Below are 22394 nucleotides of genomic sequence, written 5' to 3'. Positions count from 1 at the left end.
GCCCTGAAAGTTGGAGAGTTTTGCAGAAGCAGATTATTCAGTCAGTACTGTCTTGGAGATCATATGAACCTTCAGACAACTGCAACTCAGAAAGAGTCAAGATGCAGCTCTGCTGTTGAAAAAGATCACCTCTGATACAGAGGCAGCAGCGTGAAGTGGCAGGGGGCTCCTCAGGAGTGAAGCCAGAGCACACTGGCTTCCGCCACCACCCCCGGGGACGACAGAATAGTCGACTAACTGATAAGAATTCATGAGGTTAATCAACTATTCAATTAACTGATATTTAACATTCCTAATCAGGACTTTGACAAGTTACTAAGAGCCCTGCAAATCCACATATCCGTGGCTAATTTTTGCAGATAAAGATGCGGATACAAATAATAGGTTTAGAACCCTGCAAATTTGCAGATATCTGCTTTATATCAGTGGATGTGGATATCCACAGATCATTTTTGCAAGTGTGGATGCAGATACACATTTTGTATCCATGCAGGGCTCTAGTTACACTGTATTGTTAATACAGTACCACATCTATTATGCCTCCTCTAACATAGACATGTATATGAAAACTTACATTAATTCAGTGATTGTGAAAGCTGCCATATTGACAGCTTTGGAGACTTAAGTCCTCTATCTATATAACAGCTATATCTTAGAAGGGGCATTACAATTTTGTACCCTGATAATACAGAGACTCCGATGTGGATTGTTTCCAGGGTCTAGCGGATAGTTTTCTCTCTGTACTCCTTCAGACCATGTCTTCTCTTAAAACAGGATTGTCAAATATGTTTTTGATGTAGACACCTGCCTACTGGGAATTGGACTGACACCTCACATTTTGTCCATTACTGATATGGACTTGAACTATTGGTATTTCAGTTCCAACCCACAAAATCAAGCAGCCCCACCACTGTAGTATAGTTCCCCCCCTTCCAGAGGGTTTCAATAATCTAAACATAAAATATGTGCTTAGTTATTACCTGAACAAAGCCCTCAGTGAAGAGAAGCTATAAACTGTAAACAGCAGCATGAGCAGTATTTTAATAGGGATTTCTGAAATATAAGGAAAATTTTTAAAATTCAAGCATGTAATGTTTTGCTTACTATTTTATAATTTACAGCATATTTAAATTATGGATACAATAATTTAAACATAATACTAAAATTTGCAAAGTTTTTTAAAAGTAATTACAATTATTCTCTCTACAACAGTACAGCAAATGTCCCATTTCTTGGAATAGCCAATGTAATATTTGTTAAGGAATAAACCTGCATAGCAGCGAGACAAAATAGGCCCTTCCCCTTTGTAACATCTACAAAATCCCTTATGTTGAATCATTAGTTTAAATGATTAGTGCATTAGATATTAGCACTATATAACGTAGTAGACTAATACTTAGATCCTGTCTTGTTTGACTAAAGGAAAACAAATCTATTGGAAAATAAACTTTACAAGAAGTAAAAACCAAAACAAAAAATGATAAAACTAATAGGGCCCAATTACTCTCCCCCTCCCTAGATAATCAGCTATGTAAAAAGCAATGTACAGTAAACTTCCAATAATCCGGCACTTTTAGGACCCAGCGGGTGCCGGATTATCAGATATGCTGGACTATCGGAAGGAGGAGCTATGAGGAGTCTGGGATGGGGTGGATGCCAGCCCAGACCCCTCAGAACCCCCGCTTCCAATAGTCCAGCTCTGTCCCAGGAGTCCCCGATTCAGCCCCTGCTGGTCAGTTTCAGCAGTGGCTGAATCAGAGACGCCTGGGGCAGAGCAGCTGGGGTGGTGCCGGGTTGGTCTGGTAGCGCTGCCCCTCGGTGTTGAGGGACCAACCCAGCAACACCCCAGCTGCTCTTGGGGACACCTGGGACAGAGCAGCTGGGGTGCTGCCAGGTTGGTCCCGCAGCGTGGAGGGGCAGCGCTACCAGACCAACCCAGCAGCACCCCAGCTGCTCTTGGGGACACCTGAGACAGAGCAGCTGGGGTGCTGCCAGGTTTGTCCCGCAGTGCTGAGGGGCGGTGCTACTAGACCAACCTGGCAGCACCCCAGCTGCTCTGCCCCAGGTGTCCCCAATTCAGCCGCTGCTGAAACTGACCAGCGGCTGATTCCAGGAAGCCCGGGGTTAGAGCTGCTCTGCCCCGGGCTTCCTGGAGTCAGCCGCTGGTCAGTTTCAGCAGTGGCTGAATCAGGGACATCTGGGGCAGAGCAGCTGGGGTGCTGCCAGGTTGGTCTAGTAGTGCCGCCTCTTGGCGCTGTGGGACCAACCCGGCAGCACCCCAGCTGCTCTGCCCCCGTCTTTCCCAATTCAGCTGCTCGTCAGTTTCAGCAGCGGCCAAATCGGGGAAGCTGGGCGCAGAGCAGCTCCAATTGTCTGGCAGCCGGAGCACTTCCGGGTTCCTGATGGTGCTGGACCATCAGGAGTGCCGGAGCATTGGATGCTGGACCAATGGAGTTTTACTATAATACCAGATAGAAGTAAGAAGGCAAAGGAAGCTTCTTATATCTCAACACAGCAAACTCCATTTTAGAAAGAGTAGCATAACCATATATCAAAGGAAGTCCAAATTCAGGCACCCCAATTAAAAGGATGCTGAACATTATGTGGAAACTTGAAGATGCAGAACTTCTGAAATGTGGCTGAAGGAGGGATAGTAAAGGCAGGATACATGATTCTAGGAGAATTTTCCATATCCTCCCCTTTATTCAAATACTATAGTATACTGATCATTGAAAATTTTGCCTATTGAAGTAATTTTCCACTACTTGTAGGGCTTGGCAATTTTAGATTTGAGGAAAGACTGCACCTATTCAGGGTAGATGAAATCCATGATATTTAAAAAAGATAAGAAGTCAGATCGTATTTACATTCAGATATGAGTTAAATTGTCTTTTTAAATTAAATACATGTTTAGTCTTGAAAAAATATACCCATTTCAAATGAAGTGTGAAAACAACAACTTGTCTTGAGACCTAAACTTATAATTTATTACAATTAATTAAATGAAATAAAAAAATTTTAAGCAATATGTTTGCTGCTAAGGCTTTAAGAACAGCCAAAACAGTGAATTAGTGGAAGGTACTGGCTAAGCACCTGAACCAGAAGTGCTACATCAACTTTTGATAGCAGTAGCCCTGTCTGCAGTTGCAGAGAGAATATTTTCATTCTACTTTCTTCAACTATTTCAGTTAATTACTCGTTCATTCATGGTTAAGAAACCAACCAGGAGTTGAAAAAAAAACAGGAAAGCTTGTTTTCCTCTTCCAAACTATGAATAAAAACTGGGGTGAGAAGATGAAGTCTATTAATTTGAAAATCTTGAAGGACATGGTGACCAGAAACAGGTAATACGGCTTTGCATAATGAATCAGCTGGTTTTATATATAAAACATATTTTGATAAACTTTTTGACAGTTTTATTTCTTATGTAGTCAGTACATTTAAGAGGATAGAAATTCAATTAAAATGCTCCAAACCATCAAACAGATCAGGATCTCAAACTCCTGGCCCATAGGGCATAGACAGCCCAAGCAGTTTCACAATCCAGCTCAGGAGTCTCTGCAACTTGTCCATCGCCATCCTCCAAACTCCATCTCTTCCCTCCTCTACATTGTGCCCCCTTCCTCCAAATCCTCTCCCTTGAGGAACAGCCTCAGGGATTACCACATCCCTCATTGGCTTATGGGAAGGGGTGCAATGGGGGTGGGGAAAGAAGGGTAGGGTACAGTCACACTCCCAGGACCAGAGGGACTTCCAGGCTGGATTGTAAAACTGCTCAGGCCATAGATGGCCCACAGGTCATGAGTTTGACACCTCTGAAATAGTAACTAAATGCAACATTCACCATTTTCTAACATAATAAAAAAATGAAAAAATAAGAATCTGAATAAATGTAAGCTAAGCTATATAATTGCTTAAATAAATGTGTATAGATATCCATCTAGTTAACAAAATGCACCAAATTTATTGTAAAGGCTATATTAGTTGTTGCAAATCAACATTATTAATGGTTATCAATTAATGAAAACCAACCTTTCTTTAGGAAAATATCTAAAAAGTACAAGCTGATTATTTAAATTATTATTCTTATTTGCTAATTAAAATCCTGATTAAAAATTATCAATTTAAATCATCCACTCTGCTCTTGTGTGCAAACCCCACATTTCACACAGTATAATGCTCAACACTATGTGGATAGATAGTTTCTGGCAACAGAGCTAACACTGACAAAATTGAAATAAAATTAAATAAAAGCAGGGGAAGTAGAGAAAAAGAAAAGAAACATGGGACTTTACCTGGAGGAGTAAACAGCAATGGGAAGAGTGAAAAATGCCCTGTAGTTGTCAGAATCAGATAAATTCCAGCATATTTTGGGCTCTCCACAGACAACAAACTAAAATACAAGAACTCTGATTTACTTTTTGCCCCTTAGAAACCAGGCCTACTTTTACCAAAGCACAAAAGTCACCGTTAACAGGCTGAGGAGCTGCATGAGTAGTTTAAACAATTACTGCTGTACTAGCAGTAGAGTAAGTAAAAGGCAAACTAAGAGGGGCTACTTCTTACACTCAGCAACACCTAGACCCAAAACTATGTAGGAGATGTTCCCCCCACGGGACACAAATTGAGTCTCTCTCCCAAATCATGTGTGATTAGGGTAAGAAACTGCAGGAAGCAATCAGCCAGAGCGAAGCTGCACAGTAGCTACAGAAAGTAGTTCTTAATAGTAGCCTGCAACCAGATGAGTTGGAAGAACTCCCACTTGATAGGTCACTTACCTCAAGGGAAGAATAGCGAGGAGTATTGCCTTTTCATGCACATGCCAGCCAAACATGAATGAGCTCAGTGCACAAAGTATCAGGCATTGAAGAAAGCCTCTGGGCCCTTGGGGTTTAAACCAAAGACAGAAAATAGAGGGCTAGAAACAATAGGCAAAAATAAGACTTCAGTGTAAAAAGACACAATCCTTTATATAAACTATGGCCCATATGAAGCTTTATGGTGTTATTACTGATATACACAAATGAGCACCCAGTTCCTGCTTCTATTACACGCATCACATTGCAGCATTCCAGGCAGGTATGTATTTCTGGAGTGTAAATGTAGTGCTGACGGAAGATGTCAAATAGACAACACTGGATATTGAAGTTTTTCATATATATGACGGGAACAACATGGGCAGCAGAAGTGTGAGCTTCACTCAGACAAGCACCATTGGTTTGGCAATATGTGGGGAACTGCCCCATAGAATTTAACTGGAACTATTAACCCACTTCACATATGTTAATATCTAATGGCTGTTCAGTATCCTTTAGACACCAATGTCTCAACTGACAGCTTAGAATGAGCCTTCCGCTCCTCACTCCATAAAAAAGTGGGGCATTGAAAAGTGAGGGTCCACCTGCATTATTCCTGGTTATAGATAATGCTTTTAGGAGCTCAGCAAGTTTTCCAAAGAGCTCTGGCAATGCATCTCAGTCCAGTCTTGAAACACTCCTTGAATTTTAAGCAAGTCATTATATACAGAATTACTTTGAGCATAGTAAGCAAAATTGTTTGGTCCAAGAGTCTCTGCTATATCTGTCTGTCTCTGGAATACTCAATAGTTGACATAAATAATGATTTATAGGAATACTCAGAAAATGCCTTTAGCTTTGATAATCAAAATTACAACTGCCTCTGCAGCCACTCTAATTGCTCTTTCCCAATATAAAAATACACATTTTTGTTTTTGAGATAGGGTATGTAGTAGGAATGCTAAATATCGGTTAACTGAATAGTTGAGTAACTTCATGAATTCTTATTGGTTACTTGACTATTCTATAGTCCCCAAGGGTGGAGCTGGCAGCCAGTGCAATCTGGCCTCTCTCCCGAGGAGTCCCCTGCCACTCTGCGCTTCTGCCTCTGTATCAGAGGCAGCAGTGCAGGGTGCCAGGTGGGAGTTGGTTCGTGAGGGAAGCCAGTTTAAAAACAAGCTCCCCTCACGGACCAGCTGCCTGTCACCCTGTGCTGCTGCATGATGCAGGGGTGGCAGCAGCCTCTGTCTGTAGGGGGGGCAGGATCTAAGCTTTTGGACCCAGTGAGAGCCAGAACAGAGCCAGGCTGCCTGCCTACCTCCTAATAACACTTTAAATGGAGAGCCGCAGTGGCGGTAGGTCCCAGACCCGTCGCAAGCCAGGTCTGAGACAGGCTGCTGGCCAGCCTGCTAAAAAATTTAGTGGCGAGGTAGGAAATGCGTGTAGTCTACAGCATTAACCAATAAGTATTTGCTTATCAGTTAATTGACTACACCAGTGTTTCCCAATTTTATTTTGCCACAGAACCCTTTTAAACTCAAAAGAATTTTGTGGAACCCCTAATAGCAGTCTTATATGTGGAGCTGAAGAAGTAGACCACAAATAAGTAAGGATAATAATAAAGCAATGTTAAACAAGGTCATGAGATCAACACAAATGAAAATTGTTTTCAATAAAATTCATAAATGCTTAATATTAATTATTATTTTGTTAATAATAACATGTTATTGTAATGGAATTTTCTCGCTGAACCCTTATTTTCACTTTGCGGAACCCTGGGGTTCACCGGAACACCATTTGGGAAACACTGGACTACACTATTACATCCCTAGTATGCATCAAGTACTTTTATGTTTCTTAGTCAAGGAAAAAGGGGACACAGAAATTAAAAATATATCAAAAGATTATCTTTTTTTGAAGTTACCAAGATAGAGACGAAGGTACAAATTAGTGTTGCCAGTGGAGTCACAGAAGGAAGGACAGTGTGCTGGAATTCTTGAACCAATCCACCTGTCATGGAGGCTTTAGGAATCTTTTCAGGATCAAGGAATTTGTATTTGAGACCTGCAAGTGAACATAATGTTTGTTTAATAACATAGATGTGACATTATTGGATCCCAATATGATCCCTATTTTTGTCTTCATTCCAACTCATCACTTCTGAATCGTATTTGCTATGAATTGATCCCAAAAGGACTAATGACCAATCCTAACAGAGGATATATTCCAGAGATTTAAGACAGATTAATCTATCTCGAGCCTGCACCAAGAACTTTGCATTGGCATATGTAATTGAAATCCTTTAACAATTTTACTTTCAACCTTTTCTTTGATTAATAAAACTTTACATTTCAGATGTACACGGCATTCTCTTTTGTGTAAGATCTGAGGTATAAATTGATCTGGGAATGCAGTTTGTCCTTTGGGATTGGGAGAACCTTTTCGGATTTGATGAGAGTGATTTTCAGAACCTCTCATTGGTATAAGGAGTGGCACTGGCGGTGACATAGGAAGCTGGAGTGTAATGGGATTACTTGTATGACTTCTTGCTAGCCTATATCGTCAACAGAAGTGTGTGCCTTATAATGCAGGACCCCAATCTTGGGATGTAAGTAGCCCCATCTCAAAGCAACTTGCTCTTATCTGAAATGCTTAGCAGTGTCCCCAGAAACCTGCTATATTGCACTAGGTACACTCTCTCTCTTTCTCACACACACACACACACAATTTTTATGAAAAGTATCATTAATATATAAAATATATAAATCAATATAAACAGCAACAGCTATGTGAACACAGGGATATGGCAAAGATTTCACACAATTTTGAATACTCAAAGTATCTTCCACTCTAGTTGGAAGTCTACTGCTATGCAATACAGAGCTGAAAAGCAAAGGATTAAATGAATCTTAAAAACAAGCAACAAAATGCAATCCATTATAAGAATTACAGAAAGAAAATATGAACCCACAGGGAGCATTATATGCAAGTAAGCACTGAAAATACTAGTAAGTTTACTGTACCTATAACTGCTAATGTTTTGTCCACAGCATTGTACAAAGCCCAAAAGTTAGGGGCCCAGTAAGCATGGCAGAGGCCTCTCTTGAAAGGGAATAGCCGTGAAATGACTTGAGGCAGTTGGCCCTGTAGGGAACAAAAAGTATATAAGAAGACTCTTGTTTAGAGACTTTTCATAATTTGTTAAATTGTTCAACTATGTTTCTAAAGTTTGTCTACACTACTGCTTAAGTTGATGTAACTTATGTTGCTTAGCGGTGTGAAAAAGCTGCTCCCCCTCCAAATGATGCAAGTTACAATTAACCTAAATGCCGTCCAAACTAGAACTGACTTGGCAGGAGATACTCTCCCATAGACATAGCTACCACCTCTCTCTGATGGAGGAATAATTGTGTGGTCTCTCATTGGCATAGTTTGTCTTCATCTAACACTTTGCAGCTGCACCAATGTAGCACTGTAGTGTAGACTAGTCCTAAAAGAAAGGTTATAAGGATAGGGAATAATGAGTCATTACCAAAACAGCAAAGGGTCCCAATGAAAGAGCAGAAACAAGGCAGACAATCAATCCCAGCAAAGTTATGCGAAGAAAGCTGAAGCTGCTCCATTTGAGGGATCCATCTACAGAAAATTAATACCACTATTAATAGAGATATGTGATGAGGTAGAAGAGAAATGGGAAGCAAACTGACTTTAGTAGTAAATAAGCAAGCATGATATTAAGTGAATATTTTCAATGAGTAAGTAGTGCTTTGTCCAACAACCAGGTTTACAAATCTCAAAGTTAAACCCATTTCTTATTTGCTAAAAACTCTATTTTAATTTGCTGATTTATTATTTGTATAACAGCTAGGAGTCTCAGTATTGGACCATGACCCCACTGAACCAGGTGCTGTACAGACACAGAACAAAAAGACAATCCATGCCCCCAAACAACTTATAAACTAAATATAAGACAAAACCAGATGGATATAGATAAGAGAGTAAAAGGAAACAATGATATTTTTGTCAGAGTGAAAGTCAGTGGTCCGAGCACACCAGCAGTCTAACCAATGTCAAGTCTTTTGTAGGCTTCAGAGCAAAATAGAGTTTTAAGGGAAGTTTTGAAGGTGGATAATGAGATAGCTTTGCAGATATTTACAGGGAGCTTTCCACAGCCACAGGAAAAAGCACGAAGGGTTTTTTTTGAAAATTTAACAAGCAGATGATAAGAACTAGGGGTCACCAAATGAAATTAATAGGCAGCAGGTTTAAAACAAATGGAAGTTTTTCTTCACTCAGTGCATAGTTAACCTGTGCAACTCTTTGCCAGAGGATGCGGTAAAGGCTAGGACTTTAACAGGGTTCAAAATAGGGCTAGCTAGATTCATGGAGGTTAGGTCCATCAACGGCTGTTAGCCAGGAGGGGTAGGAATGGTGTCCTTAGCCTCTGTTTGTCTGGAAATGGATGACAAGAGAGGGATCATGCGAGAATTACCTGTTGTGTTCCCATCCTCTGGGGCATCTGGTATGGGCACTGTTGGCAGACAGGATACTGGGCTAGATGGGCCTTAGTTCTGACCAAGTATGGCTTTTCTTATGTTCATATGATGGCATCACTGGCCATCGTGAGGTATGAGTCAGATTTTCAATAAATGAGGGAAAGAAGATAGACTGGGGCTATATCATGAAGGACCTTGATATGAAGAGATGAAAGAGGAGCAGTCTAAAAAAAGAGAGGTGACATGGCCAAAGCAACAGACTAGGAACATGTTCTTTGCACCGGCCTTCTGAATGGCTATAAGCAAGGCAAGACTGCATTTGTCAAGACCAGAGAGAAGGATATTCAACAAGATGGTGAGAACCTGATTGAGAGTTTTAGAAGTTTGGATGGACAGGAAAGGCCAAATCTTAGATCTGTCATGCAGAAATAATCTGCAAGACTTAGACATAGCCTGGATATGAGGACCAGAGAGGAGTCAAGTATGACACACAGTTATAGGCCTGAGTTACAAGTAGAATGGTAGTGTTATCCACAATGACTGAGAAAGGAGGTAAATAGAGGGGAAAAAATCAAGAGCTCTATTTTCATTATGTTGAGCTTGAGCTGACAGCTAGACATCCACAAGGAGATCAATGTTCCCTCTAACATTTTCCATCCATGTGCAGAATAAATATTGTTGTGTGTACTGTGTGGGCACCACCAGTAGAAACTCATGCTGCTGGCCGTGAGCACTATGGGCACTCTGCTAATCAAATAGGCAGCATTTGAACCTTTCCTGGGTGGACCATCCAAGTGCTCATCTTACAGGGAACACTGAAGGAGACGTCAGAGAGACAGACTTAATTTTAGTCTGGATAGAAGGAGACAGCACGCAGATTTTCAAGTTGAAACAAAAGACAGGACTATGCAGCACTTTAAAGACTAACAAGATGATTATTAGGTGATGAGCTTTCGTGGGCCAGACCCACTTCCTCAGATTAAGTTGTGGAAGAAAATTGGCATGATCATATATACCAAAGGGATACAATAAAAAAAAGTGAACACATAAAATTGACACATCAGATTTTAGAACAGAGGGGAGGTTAGTGTCAATGAGATACCCATCTACTTAAAGACAGACCCAAGAAAACCAACAATAGAACATCACTTGTCATCACCTATAGCTCCCAACTTAAACTCATCCAAAGCATTATCAATAAACTACAACCTATACTGGAACAGGATACTACACTCTGAGAGGCTCTTGGGGTCAGACCCATAGTCTCCTACAGACAATCACCTAACCTCAGGATGATTCTTACCAACAATCACAGGACATATCACACTAATACCAAACCTGGAACTTTCTCTTGCAACAAACCCCGTTGCCAGCTTTGTCCACATATTTACTCTGATGACACCGTCATTGGACCTAACTATGTCAGTTACAAGATCAAGAACACATATTCCTGTTCATCCAGAAATATAATTTATGCCATCATGTGCCAACAGTGTCTGTCTGCTATGTATATTGGACAAACTTCTCAGACACTTCGCCAAAGAATCAATGCACACAAAACAGACATCAGACAGTGTCACAAAGAAAAAACTGTTTCTTGCCATTTCAACCAGACTGGGCATTGTCTCAATGACCTGACTACATGCCATCCTGCTTCAAAGAGACTTTAACACAAGACTACAAAGGGAAGCCTCAGAACTGTCATTCATGCTTAAATTTGACACTTTACGAATGGGCCTTAACAAAGATGCTAATTATCTTAACCATTACAAAGATAGCTTCCCCAATTATCACCCCTAATATCATTATCTCATAGACACTAACCTCCCCCCCTCACCCTCCCTCTGTTCTAAAATCTGATTTGTCAATTTTATATGTGTTCACTTTTTTTTAATTGTATCCCTTTGGTATATATGGTCATGCCAATTTTCTTCCACAATTTGATCTGAGGAAGTGGGTCTGGCCCACGAAAGCTTATCACCAAATAAACCTTCTTGTTAATCTTTAAAGTGCTGCATAGTCCTCTCTTTTGTTTCAGCAAGACCAGACTAACAAGGCTACATCTCTATTACTAGATTTGCTAGCGTAACTCAAAATAAATATCCATACTACAGACAGTACCTTCCTCAAATGGACACATTACAATAATTTTGCACAACAAGATTTGTATTAATTTAATGTGAAAAATGGTCTTTTGAATGGAGACAGTTCTATCTAGCAATTAATTTTTAATTAAAAATTCAAATGGATTATTATCCAAAAGAAGCTCTTAGCAGGAAATAGACTGAATTTAATATCTACATCTCTTCTTTCTGATACATAAACTTGAACTTTATGATCACTGACTTTATTTTGGTAGTACAAAAATAAGTGTCACTTTGCCAATGAAATGTAAATATCTAGGACAATTAATTTGAGGCCGGTGCCAGAATACCTCCTTTTAAACATTTAGGCTATTTTTACCAAACTGGTTTCAAATAGGCTATTTGATGAAAACAAAAAGTCAAGTTTGCAGCTCTCATGCCAAAGTAATATGTCAGACTTAGGAATGCAAACATGTCTTTCTATACCTGTTGGGCCCGCTTTCCACCAATATTAATATAAATCAAATTAAAGAAAGATTGGTAACTCACCTGCCTTATTTGCAGTGAAACAATAGGATCGTAGCAAATATACACCATAAGCTGGGGCTACATAGATGTAGATGTGTTTGAAATGCAGGAGAACAGTAAAAAGAAGTGCACTCTCAAGATGCCTTTTCTAAATGGAAAAAAAAGTTGCACAGGTAGAAACCCACAAATACATTTGTACCCACCTTATCTTAACACTAGCAGTGTCAAAGATGGCCTTACTCCATAGCCTGAAGCATCAAAACATTTCATGTATGAATGAGGGGATGGATGTTTTTCCATTTGCCTAAAGTAAACAACCAGGCCCAAGCAAGATAGATTCAGGTCAAAAGGTAATTTCCTCACATTAAGTGGTGTTTGGAACTCAGGGAATCACTCATATCTGCACATCCTAAGAAATAAACCCCCTTCCTCAAAGTAATCTTTCCTGCCAAAGGTCTGGTAGCTCCCTCCAAAACAGCTGAATTCCCTGATGCAACTAGGAAGAAATTGTGTATTTAAAACAGCAGTAAATAGAGCTCATTTCCTCACAGAGGGGTATGCTTTCCCCATAGCCCAACTATTTTATGGCCAACTGAACCAAAAACCAGGACAAATACTAAGAAATCCAATTCTAGTAGGCAGTAATTTAGAACTGCCCCTACTTATTATAATCACAGGCTTGCTCCCATTAAAGTAAAAGGCATTGTCACAGGACAACAAAAACTTTCAGCTTGATTTTATGGTTACCTGAAATAATCGAGCAACAGAAAGAAGCATCAATCCAAATAAAAAACCATTGTACTGAAAGTGAATATCTGAACTTGTGTCAAGGAAGAAACTTTTTACTGTCAGTTTGCTTTGACAAACTCAGAAGTCCACAATCAGGAAACAGATTAAATGGAATTATAATCAAGGAATCATTCCTAAATTATTACTCAAATTGGCTATAAAATTACCTTTATGCTACTTATTCTTTTAGCAAACATAAAAGTTGCAAAGCTTAACCTCAATGAGAAATTCTTGGTTACACGCAGATAATATAACAAAATGTGTATGTGTATTATAGAACTGTAGAAGCTGTAGAAACCATTTTCATATTTAGCTAGAAGCCATCTTGTATATCAGAAACCATTTCAGCTTTTCTCTCAAGCACGTAGACCAGAGTGAACTTTCTGTCACCCCGTGAGAAGAGGCCTACAGGTTGGGCTATTGGTATGTGTTAATTGGGCTGGTTGGGACAGGAGATGTACTCCCTCGTACCTGTCCGCCATCTTGTTGATAAGGCTTTGTTTTTCCAAATTTAATTGAGGATTTCTGTAATTGGATGCCCTGACGTCAGACTGTTTGGCTAAGGGTATAAAGATACTAGGATTGATTGTATTAGCAGCTTTACTGGGCCCGACTTTGCTGGGACTACGTTTGGCTCACTTTGCTTTACTGATCAATAAAGCAAATCAGTTGTTAGCCGCCTAAACAGAGAGGAGCGTGTTTTTGCTTCGACAGAACTCAACAGAAAACACTATAAACAAGTGTCCTAAATGGTTTCAATCTGCTAGCCTTTTTCTTCATCATTTTCACTTGATGAAAAATCCCCTCTTTTCACTGAAGTTTTTAATGTTATTCTCTTGCCAGAAGTGATTTAAATGTATGAAGTGGACATCTTCAGGTGTCTGAATTGTTTCTGGAGGGGGCTGTGGGGAAAACTGTCACAGATCATTATTTTCTGCTGCAAAAATTATTACTGCCATGCTCCTTCTATATTCCTTCACTATACACACAACTGAAAAACTGATAATGGCATGTCTGAAACTTGGCATAGAAATGAACCTCACTGATGAGTACATATTCATGATGAAGGGTGAAAAAAATCACTTTAATCTAAAGTCATGGATGTTCAAAAATTACAGCTTAAAATATCATGAGTTCATAGTCTTTAAGATGCAGTGGATTTTCATACAGCTGCTGAAATGGTCATTTTTTCATTTATATTAACTACTACTAAGTACTTATAGCCATGTTAGAGGAGATTTTGTCAAGACTGACTGATTCCTGATCTGTTAGTGAGCATTATCAGCATTTTCTACTTTCTCCTGTCTTTTAAATGAATAAGGTGATGAGGGGAAAGGGGGACCTGCAGCTTTTCCTGACGCCCACAGCTCTACGGCCTGGCCCTGGCTCACAGCTTTACCTGCGGAGGAGGAAGGGCTGTTCTGCCCAGCCCGTGTCTCCTCATGGGTCCGTTGGCTGCAATGGCGAGAGAGAAAGAGAAAGAGAGAGAGAGCGAGCGCATATTTGATTTGTTTATAGTGTCAGTCTTGCTAGATTTTGACAACTAACTGAAAGGATACGATCCACAATTAACAAGCCAAAGTTCCACAATAGTAAAACAGCAAGAACAAACATCGGTTTCTCCAGAAGTTCTTTTCCAGATCGTTTCCCATTTATACATTTGCAGCATCTGAATGAAGGAAATCAAACCATAATGAAAACTTATTTTAGCACATATTTAATATTAACACAGAAGATGATTTCTTCAGGGAAATTCTGCCATATGCCAGTTACTAAGGGTAGATCTACACTGCACGCTTATTTTGAAATAAGCTATTCCGGAACAGTTATTCCGAAATAGCACATCTACACTGCGGGGAAGCCTCAAAATTAATCTGAGGCAGGCTTCCCTATTGTAGACATGATATCTCAATTTAGAGTCCCAGGAGGTACTGGGGAGGAATAACTTAGAATGGCCTGATGAGGGGCTGTGTCTACACACACATTATTTTGAAATAGCTATTTTGGAATAGGCATTATTCCTTGTAGAATGAGGTTTACAAATTTCAGAATAAGCTGTCCGTTATTTTGAAATTATTTCAAAATAACAGAATGGCTACGTAGATGCTTGCATTGTTATTTCAAAATAAAGCTAGTTATCTCAAAATAACAGTGCAGTTTAGATGCACCCTAAAAGTGATAGCAATTTTTAAATTATCAGATAAAGAAACAATTAATTAACAATAGTATACTTTACAACTGGAAATGTTTTTCCTAAAAGGAAACAGTTTATTTTTTAATTACACAACTACAAGTTTGACTAATTTTCCAGGAAGAAAACATCAAGCAGAATTTAGAAAATTATAAGGGCTTTAAAGTTAAGAAAAATAATTTGGAAGATTTTTTCCTTGTCTACATTACAAACATAACCTTTTGTTACTAAATAAAGGCTTTTTTATAATCTGTTTTTATAGTCTCTCACCTTGGAGAAGGAAAATATAATTGTCATGGCCCTTCTTCTCATGCTATAAGAAAATTGGCTTATGAATATAAATATGTATAACGCAAAGATGCTGTATTTGAAGTACATGTGACATATTTTAAAAGTTGTAATCCGCTTAATCTGTATATCCTATTTGTGTGCATGTATCTTGTTTGCATGTGAAGTTAGAAATATTAAGTGAGAATCTGTTATATTAGTCCAAAGAGTCTAATAAGAGCCATTAGTGATAGTTTAGAAACTTAATAGCTGGGTAATCAAGTCAATGAATGGTTATGTTTTCCTGTAAGCCCAAGTTCTACAAAGACGTGACATGCTACCTAATGTACCATTCTGGATCTGGTACTTTTCCACTCAAGGTGAGAAAAATTTGAACTGAGCACAAACAATTCCCATTTTGGGCAAAACGGATATACTGTACAGGGGGGAAAACAAATAATAGGGTTATTTGCGGCCAGATGCCAGACTTTCCATTTGCCAGCCAGAATACCTGCTGGAAACAGGGGAAAGGACTGGGCCCATCTAAGAGGCTGCCTTGCTTATGAAAGAGATAAGCAGAACAAATTTTAGGGTAAGAATATGCATGTAACAAGTTTTAGGGTATGTCTAAACCATGTGCTATTTTTGAAAGAGGATATGCAAATTCCATAGGAATCTGCATATCCTTCTGATCTCACTTTCAAAAGCAGATCTTTCAAAAGTGAAAGTAGTCTGGATGCAGGTTTTTTGGGGGAAAAAAAACACTTTTCGAAAAAACGCGTAAACCTCATTTTTTAAAGGAACAGCGATTTTTTTTCGAAAAAGGGGTTTTTTTAAGAAAAAAAACGTGTCCAGACCGCTTTCGAAAGTGAGATCGGAAGAAGATATGCAAATTCCCACAGGATTTGCATATCCTCTTTCAAAAATAGAACATAGTATATTAGTGTATTAGGATTAGTTGCTGTATTTTGTTTATTTTGCTTTAGTGACTTACTTTGATTTGTTTTCATTTGCAAGCACTTAAATCCTACTTTTTATACTTAATAAAAACATTCTGTTTATTATCAAGCTCAGTGTAAATAATTTTTACCTAGGGAGAGAGCATCCACTATGCATCTCTCTCTTGCATTGATAGAAGGTGAACTTATATAAGTTTACTCTGTATAAAAGTTTTATACAGAGCAAGACAGTTTTATTTATTTATTTATTTAAAGACAGTTTTGGTCCCCTTCTGGGGCTATGTACCTGGGTGTTGTCAATGGCCTTTTAGCTGAGGCCTCCCAGAGCTGAGCTGGTTCAGAACCTCTGTTGCTCTTCTGGGGGGCTGTTACTCCAACTCTGTGCCTTGGCTTCGGGAGACCTGAGCTTCTGGCCCAGCAGGACAGGATAGTGGAGCGCCTCAGAAGGCAGGCATCCAGGCCCAGTGGCATGACCAGCACACCAGGTGACAACCCCAAGGGGACCCCTGTGATTGAACCTGTCACAATAATAGCATAACTATTGTTCACTGTGCAGCCAGTAAGTTTCATTACCCAGTTCTGCATTTGGAATGCAACATGCAAGGTAGTGTTTATTTAAAAGTTATTTCTATTGGACTTTAAAACAAATACAAAACCTATGACCAGCAGATGCATTTCCATTTTTTTAAACAAAGAACTTTGTTACCTCTTGACCTAATTTAAAATTGTGGCCTATGGTATGCAGAAAGTCAGGCTACATCTTAAAAAAAAATATAAGAAGAATTTGATTTAATAGTGCCATTTTAGAAGGACAGTATGTAACATTCAGCAAAATAAACAACTGGATTACATAATTCTGAAAGAGACTCAGGATAGCCAGGGTATACAGAGTCTAAAAAATTAATATGAAAATGGATGTCCTTTTGACAACTTTTACTCAGTAAGTGGAGTGCTGTTGTAAGACTTTGCTATTTCTAAATCATTATGGTGGGCAACAGGTTTTTCTTTAAAATACATGTGCTCTCACACCACATCCAAATGAGAGATTACACATATTCTTTGCCCTCCCTCAAGCCCACTGTCCATTTAAATATGCCTATGAACTTTTATTAAGACTGCTGAACACACTGCAAATAAAAAGTTAATTTTGGAAGACAAGGCTAATAGAAAAGAATGCATTAATATGTGACAAGATTTCAAAATTACATGAATGAGATTTCATGTTCAGAATCATAACAGGATGAAAAAAGACTTTGGCCATCCAGTCTCAGAACTGAATTCCTTCAGAATTCTTAAACTGCCAAGTACATTACATATAAAAGAAGGCAACTAAAATAAGTTAAATTGTACTCACAATATTAGACTCCCCAGGATAAGAGAGGGGAAAAAGATCTTCCCTCTTAGCTACACCCCCTCACATGTTCCTTGAATAGGTTTAGCCAACTGTGTTCTTGCCACACATTTACAAGCCAACACATATATACTCCTTTGTGATTACCACATGCCTATTTTTGAAAACTATTTTAAATAGACACCCCACTGTCCCCAAAGAACAGAACACTGAAACTTACTGATGAGCTGCATACACAAAAAGAATATCTGTAAAGATGACAGAAAATCTTTGGAAGAAGACTGTTGCATCACTGGAGTAGTTCAAATTTTGGATAACCAGCATTTCCTGATCTAAGTATTTGGCAATATTTGAAAGCGCATATTCAAACCAAGCAAAAAATGGAGGATAATCCAAGGTCCACTCAGAAGTTGCCTAAAAGCAAAATAAGATTTACCAATTTAGAACTGATGGTCAAAACAGCTGCCCATAGTCATTTATATATAGAAAAGTTTGTCATATAAGATTAACTGGTATGTTCACTCCAATAGAAAGTACTAACCAAAGGTCATTACCTCTGATTTTATTTCTACCTTATAATGGGGCTGAGCAACTGTACAATGCTGAAAATTACTTCAGCAGCTTTGCTATGAGATGGTAGCGTTCATGGAGAGACTGAAAGTCTGTTAGGTATGGGAAGAGGTAGGCGTGGCAGAATTTGCTTTTTTATTTTAATGACTGTTAACATGAATATTTATTTAAGTATTTTTTGCAATTTTTATCAATTTAAATAATGAGAAATTGGCACTGAGACTCAAAAAATTAAAGCTTTATTTATAACTGTTAAAACGCAAACTGTCTACATCACACATCAAACTAAATATCCTTACATAAACACTAAGTTCTCAAGCAGCATTTTTCTTCTTTCACCTATCTATAAATTTTGATTATTATAATACTACAATGAGGGCAGTATAAGAACAAAATAGCTGGTCAAGATTGCCAGTTATGCTGATTATTTTTCTGATGTGGACAAGTGTCCACTGTGAACTGCTTCATTCAGGTTCTTTCATACTGTTCCTGTCTGTTACTCTTGCTTTGTATCATTTAAATCCATGCACTTTAGTAATAACTTTTCCTTAATTTTACTACAAACCATATCCGTATGTATATCAAAATGAAGCATGTTTCAGCTACGTTAACAGCTCTCTTTTTTCTGAAAGGGAGAGTAACACAATAGCTTATGGTTCTTGGTGCCCTGAGAAAAACACAATGGGCTCCTGATCCTCAATTGGTATCCCTGGGCATACTTCAAAAACTAACCCCATCTATCTGCCGTTAGTGTCCATGATGTATATCCAGGGATATCAGGTCAGTGTCTCTAATAAGCACCATACTCATACACAGCTAAAAAGCAAATGAATAGAACAAGAACTTACTTCATAATACCACTGAGAGACTGGTAAACTGTGAGTGATGGCAAGCCAGTTTCTATGTACTTCAAAATCTGTGGAATGACTGCATAGAATATGGATACTCAATATTTAATATTTAATACTCAATATTAATATTTAATACTCAAATATGTACAGACTTAAAGAGATTTTTAAAAAATCTTTCAAAGTTTTCAACTATTTACAGGTAGACAGAAAAGGATCAGCAAGAAATTATTTGTGTTGCTACTCCAGTGGATTTAGCTGTTTCAAAGCTGCACTATTAACTAAGCAAAAAGCAGACTAAATAGTAATTATAAGAGAGCATGAGCCATCTTGGTTTCTACAAATTGCTAATAAACAGGAATATTAGGATCCAGTTATAGCTCTCAGGTTTGCTTGACATAAGGGGCTAAAGTTCCTGTTTTTATGTAATGAAATTGTAATGTCACAGAATCATACAAGGGCTGGGAGGGACCTTGAGAAGTCATCAAGTCCAGTCAGTGCCATGGCAGGACCAAGTAGAGGTGAATGGTGAAGAGGGACCAGGGGTAGAGAGCAGAAACCACTGGCCATGTAACACCCCATCTCCAGTTCAGGGTAGGACTGTAACTCCCCCTCTCCATCACAGGCCCCATTTCTCCCAGCCTCTGCTTCACCTTCTCCCTTCCTCTTCCCTGCCTTCGCTCTGCCCATTCATCCTCTGCCAAGCAATGCAGCGTGTGGGACTAACAGGGCTAGGGGGCTGGCAGTGGGGGGGTCCAGTCCACCTGCACTCACTGGCAGTGGCAATGCAAGCAGAACAACGTGGTCTGAGGAACAGAAGGGGGTGGACCACACTGTGGAAGGCCTGATCCCTCTCTTGGTAGTCCCCCACCTTGCTAGCTTCTGGCTGGCTCCTCGCCTCTTCCGCTCATGGCATTTGGGGACATGTGCCCCCTCACAAGTTGCCTATGGGACCAAGTAAACCAAGACCATCCCTGACAGATGTTTGACCAACCTATTTTTAAAAACTCTGAATGATAAGGATTCTACAACCTCCTTTGGAAATCTATTCTAGAGCTTAACTATCCTTATAGTTAAAGTTTTCCTAATACCCAACCTAAATTTCTCTTGTAGAAATCTTGCAGATTAAGCCCATTACTTCATGTCCTACCTTCAGCTAACATGAAGAACAAATTGATCATTGTCCTCTTTATGACAGCCCTTAATATATTTCAAGACTTATCAGATCCTCCTCCTTTTTCTTTTATCAAGACTAAAATGTGCCCCATTTTATCACCTTTCCACATATGCCAGGTTCTCATTCTTTTATCATTTTTGTAACTCTTCTCTGGACTCTAATTTGTCCAATCTTTCCTAAAATGTGGTGCTCAAAATTGGATACAGTACTTCAGCTGTCTCACCAGTGCTGTTTAGAGCAGAAAAATTACCTCCTACTGAATATGACACTTGTATTAATACACCCCAGAATATTTGCAACTTGATCACTAAGGATATTAAATTGCGAGTAATTGATTAATCGAATAGTCGATGCATTTGGCATTGACTATTCGATTAGTCAGTAGGTCACCTTTGCCTTTGAAATGTAGCAACAGCCATAAGGCTTACACTTCTAAGGCAAAAGCGCTGCATGGAGCCCGGGATCAGCTGAGGACTCCCCCACTGATCTCAGGCTCCATGCAGCACTGCCACTTTGAAACGCTGCAGGGAGACCAGAGCCAGGCTCCTTGCGGAATTTCAAAGCTGTAGCGTCCCATGAAGCTCAGGATCAGCTGGGGACTCCCACGCTGACCCCAGGCTCCATGTGGCGCTGCTGCTTTGAAACGCTGCAGGGAGCCCGGCATCAGGATCCTCGCAGCACTTCAAAGCAGCACTACTGACCACTTGGAGCCCAGAGTCAGCAGGGGAGTCCCCCAGCTGATTCCGGGCTCCATGCGGTGCTGCCACTTTGAAATACCGCATGCAGCCTGGGTACACCCCAGCTGGCCCTAGGCTGCACATGATGTTTCAAAGTAGCAGTGCTGTGTGGAGCCCGGGGTCTGGCCCCAGGCTCCATGTGGTGCTGCCACTTGGAAGTGCCCCCTCTGCTTCCTCCCCCTTGCTGCCTCGATCAGAAAGAGGCAGCATGCCGGGGGGGAGGGGGGAGTTACTAGTTGACTAGCATCCCTATTGATCACATTGTTCATTCAGCTTGTGATCCTTTATAACCCTCATATTTTTTTCCACAGCACAACCACGTAGTTCTGCATTTGATTTTTCCTACCTAAGTGAAGTACTTTGCACTTGTCCATATTGATTTCATCTTGTTGGATTGAGATCAGTTCTCCAATTTGTCAAGGTTGTTTTGAATTTTAATTCTGTCTTCCAAAATGTATGCAACCCCTCTCAGCTTCTTATAAAATTTGCAGATGATAAGTACACTCTCAATTGCGCTACCTAGGTAATTAATGAAAATATGAAAAAGTACTGGACTGAAGTATGACCAAACAGAACTCCTACTAGATACATCCTCCCAGTTTCACAGGGAACCACTGACACTCTTGGAGTACTGTCTTTCATCCTGTTGTGCTCCCACCTTATAGTAATTTAATCTAGATCACATTTCCCTAGTTTGCTTATAAGACAGTCATGGTGGCACCCTGTGAAAAGCCTTACTAAAATTAAGATACATCATATCTACTACTTCCTCACTGAGCCAGTAACATCATCAAAGGAGAAAATTACGTTGGTTTGGAACTATTTGTTCTTGAAAAATGCTTGCTGGCTATTCCTTTATAATCTTGTTAACCTCGTGGTCATATAATACCTATCAGAAGGTGGACACAGAAAAATGGAGAACACACTACCAAATTTACGGCTGTGAAAAATGCATCACAAACTGTGAAATCTGGTCTTTTATTTATTTTTACCCTATACTATACAGATTTCACGGGAGAGAAGAACATTTCTCAAACTGAGGGGCCTGACCAGAAAGGAGGTCACAAGGTTATTGTAGGGAGGTTGTTGTATTGCCACCCTTATTTCTGCACTGCCTTCAAAGCTGGGCTTCCATTATTCTCTGGCCATATAGCTCTGAAGACAACACTGCTGCCAGCAACTGCACAGAAATGAGGTTGATAATATGGCAACTTCCCAAATCCCTTTTGGATCAGAACCCCTATAATTATAAAGTATCAGAGGGGTAGCCGTATTAGTCTGAATCTGCAAAAGCGGCGAGGAGTCCTGTGGCACCTTATAGACTAACTGAAGTGTAGGAGCATAAGCTTTCGTGGGCAAAGACCCACTTCGTCAGATGCATCTGATGAAGTGGGTCTTTGCCCACGAAAGCTTATGCTCCTACACTTCAGTTAGTCTATAAGGTGCCACAGGACTCCTCGCCGCTCCTATAATTATAACACATTTAAATATCTGAAATTAACAATTTTTAAAATCCTAGAACCATCACCGGATAAGGGTGATGCTTAATAGTTAACCAGTGACATCCCTAATCCCAATCAGAACAAATAAAGACAGGTTTC

The 22394-nt window shown here is 39.6% G+C and overlaps 1 protein-coding gene across 9 annotated transcripts in view; it reads right to left on the bottom strand.

The window, feature by feature from the left end:
- The window catches only part of ALG8 (ALG8 alpha-1,3-glucosyltransferase), a 50001-nt gene that overhangs the window by 2691 nt on the left and 24916 nt on the right, over nucleotides 1–22394 (bottom strand). For 4 of the 9 annotated variants that reach the window (XR_012900789.1, XM_075919486.1, XM_075919480.1 and 1 more), the window contains exons 2-12: nucleotides 18880–18958; nucleotides 17682–17875; nucleotides 14253–14362; nucleotides 12652–12719; nucleotides 11926–12052; nucleotides 8329–8432; nucleotides 7820–7940; nucleotides 6721–6860; nucleotides 4779–4918; nucleotides 4296–4393; nucleotides 981–1053 (exon numbers count right to left, since the gene is read on the bottom strand). Coding sequence is in view for 8 of the 9 variants with exons in the window: in XM_075919480.1 (XP_075775595.1) it covers nucleotides 981–1053; nucleotides 4296–4393; nucleotides 4779–4918; nucleotides 6721–6860; nucleotides 7820–7940; nucleotides 8329–8432; nucleotides 11926–12052; nucleotides 12652–12719; nucleotides 14253–14362; nucleotides 17682–17875; nucleotides 18880–18958 (1254 nt within the window). In the remaining variant the exon portion in view is untranslated. Of the gene's footprint in view, nucleotides 1–980; nucleotides 1054–4295; nucleotides 4394–4778; nucleotides 4919–6720; nucleotides 6861–7819; nucleotides 7941–8328; nucleotides 8433–11925; nucleotides 12053–12651; nucleotides 12720–14252; nucleotides 14363–16396; nucleotides 16628–17681; nucleotides 17876–18879; nucleotides 18959–21139; nucleotides 22089–22394 lie in introns of those variants that run through there. The other 5 variants (XM_075919483.1, XM_075919482.1, XM_075919481.1 and 2 more) reach the window with 4 other exon arrangements.

This window comes from Pelodiscus sinensis, chromosome 1 (genome assembly GCF_049634645.1).
Source record: "Pelodiscus sinensis isolate JC-2024 chromosome 1, ASM4963464v1, whole genome shotgun sequence".
Taxonomy (NCBI): domain Eukaryota; kingdom Metazoa; phylum Chordata; order Testudines; family Trionychidae; genus Pelodiscus; species Pelodiscus sinensis.
Note: the sequence above shows the minus strand (reverse complement) of the source record. Positions and strands in the feature narration are given on the sequence as shown.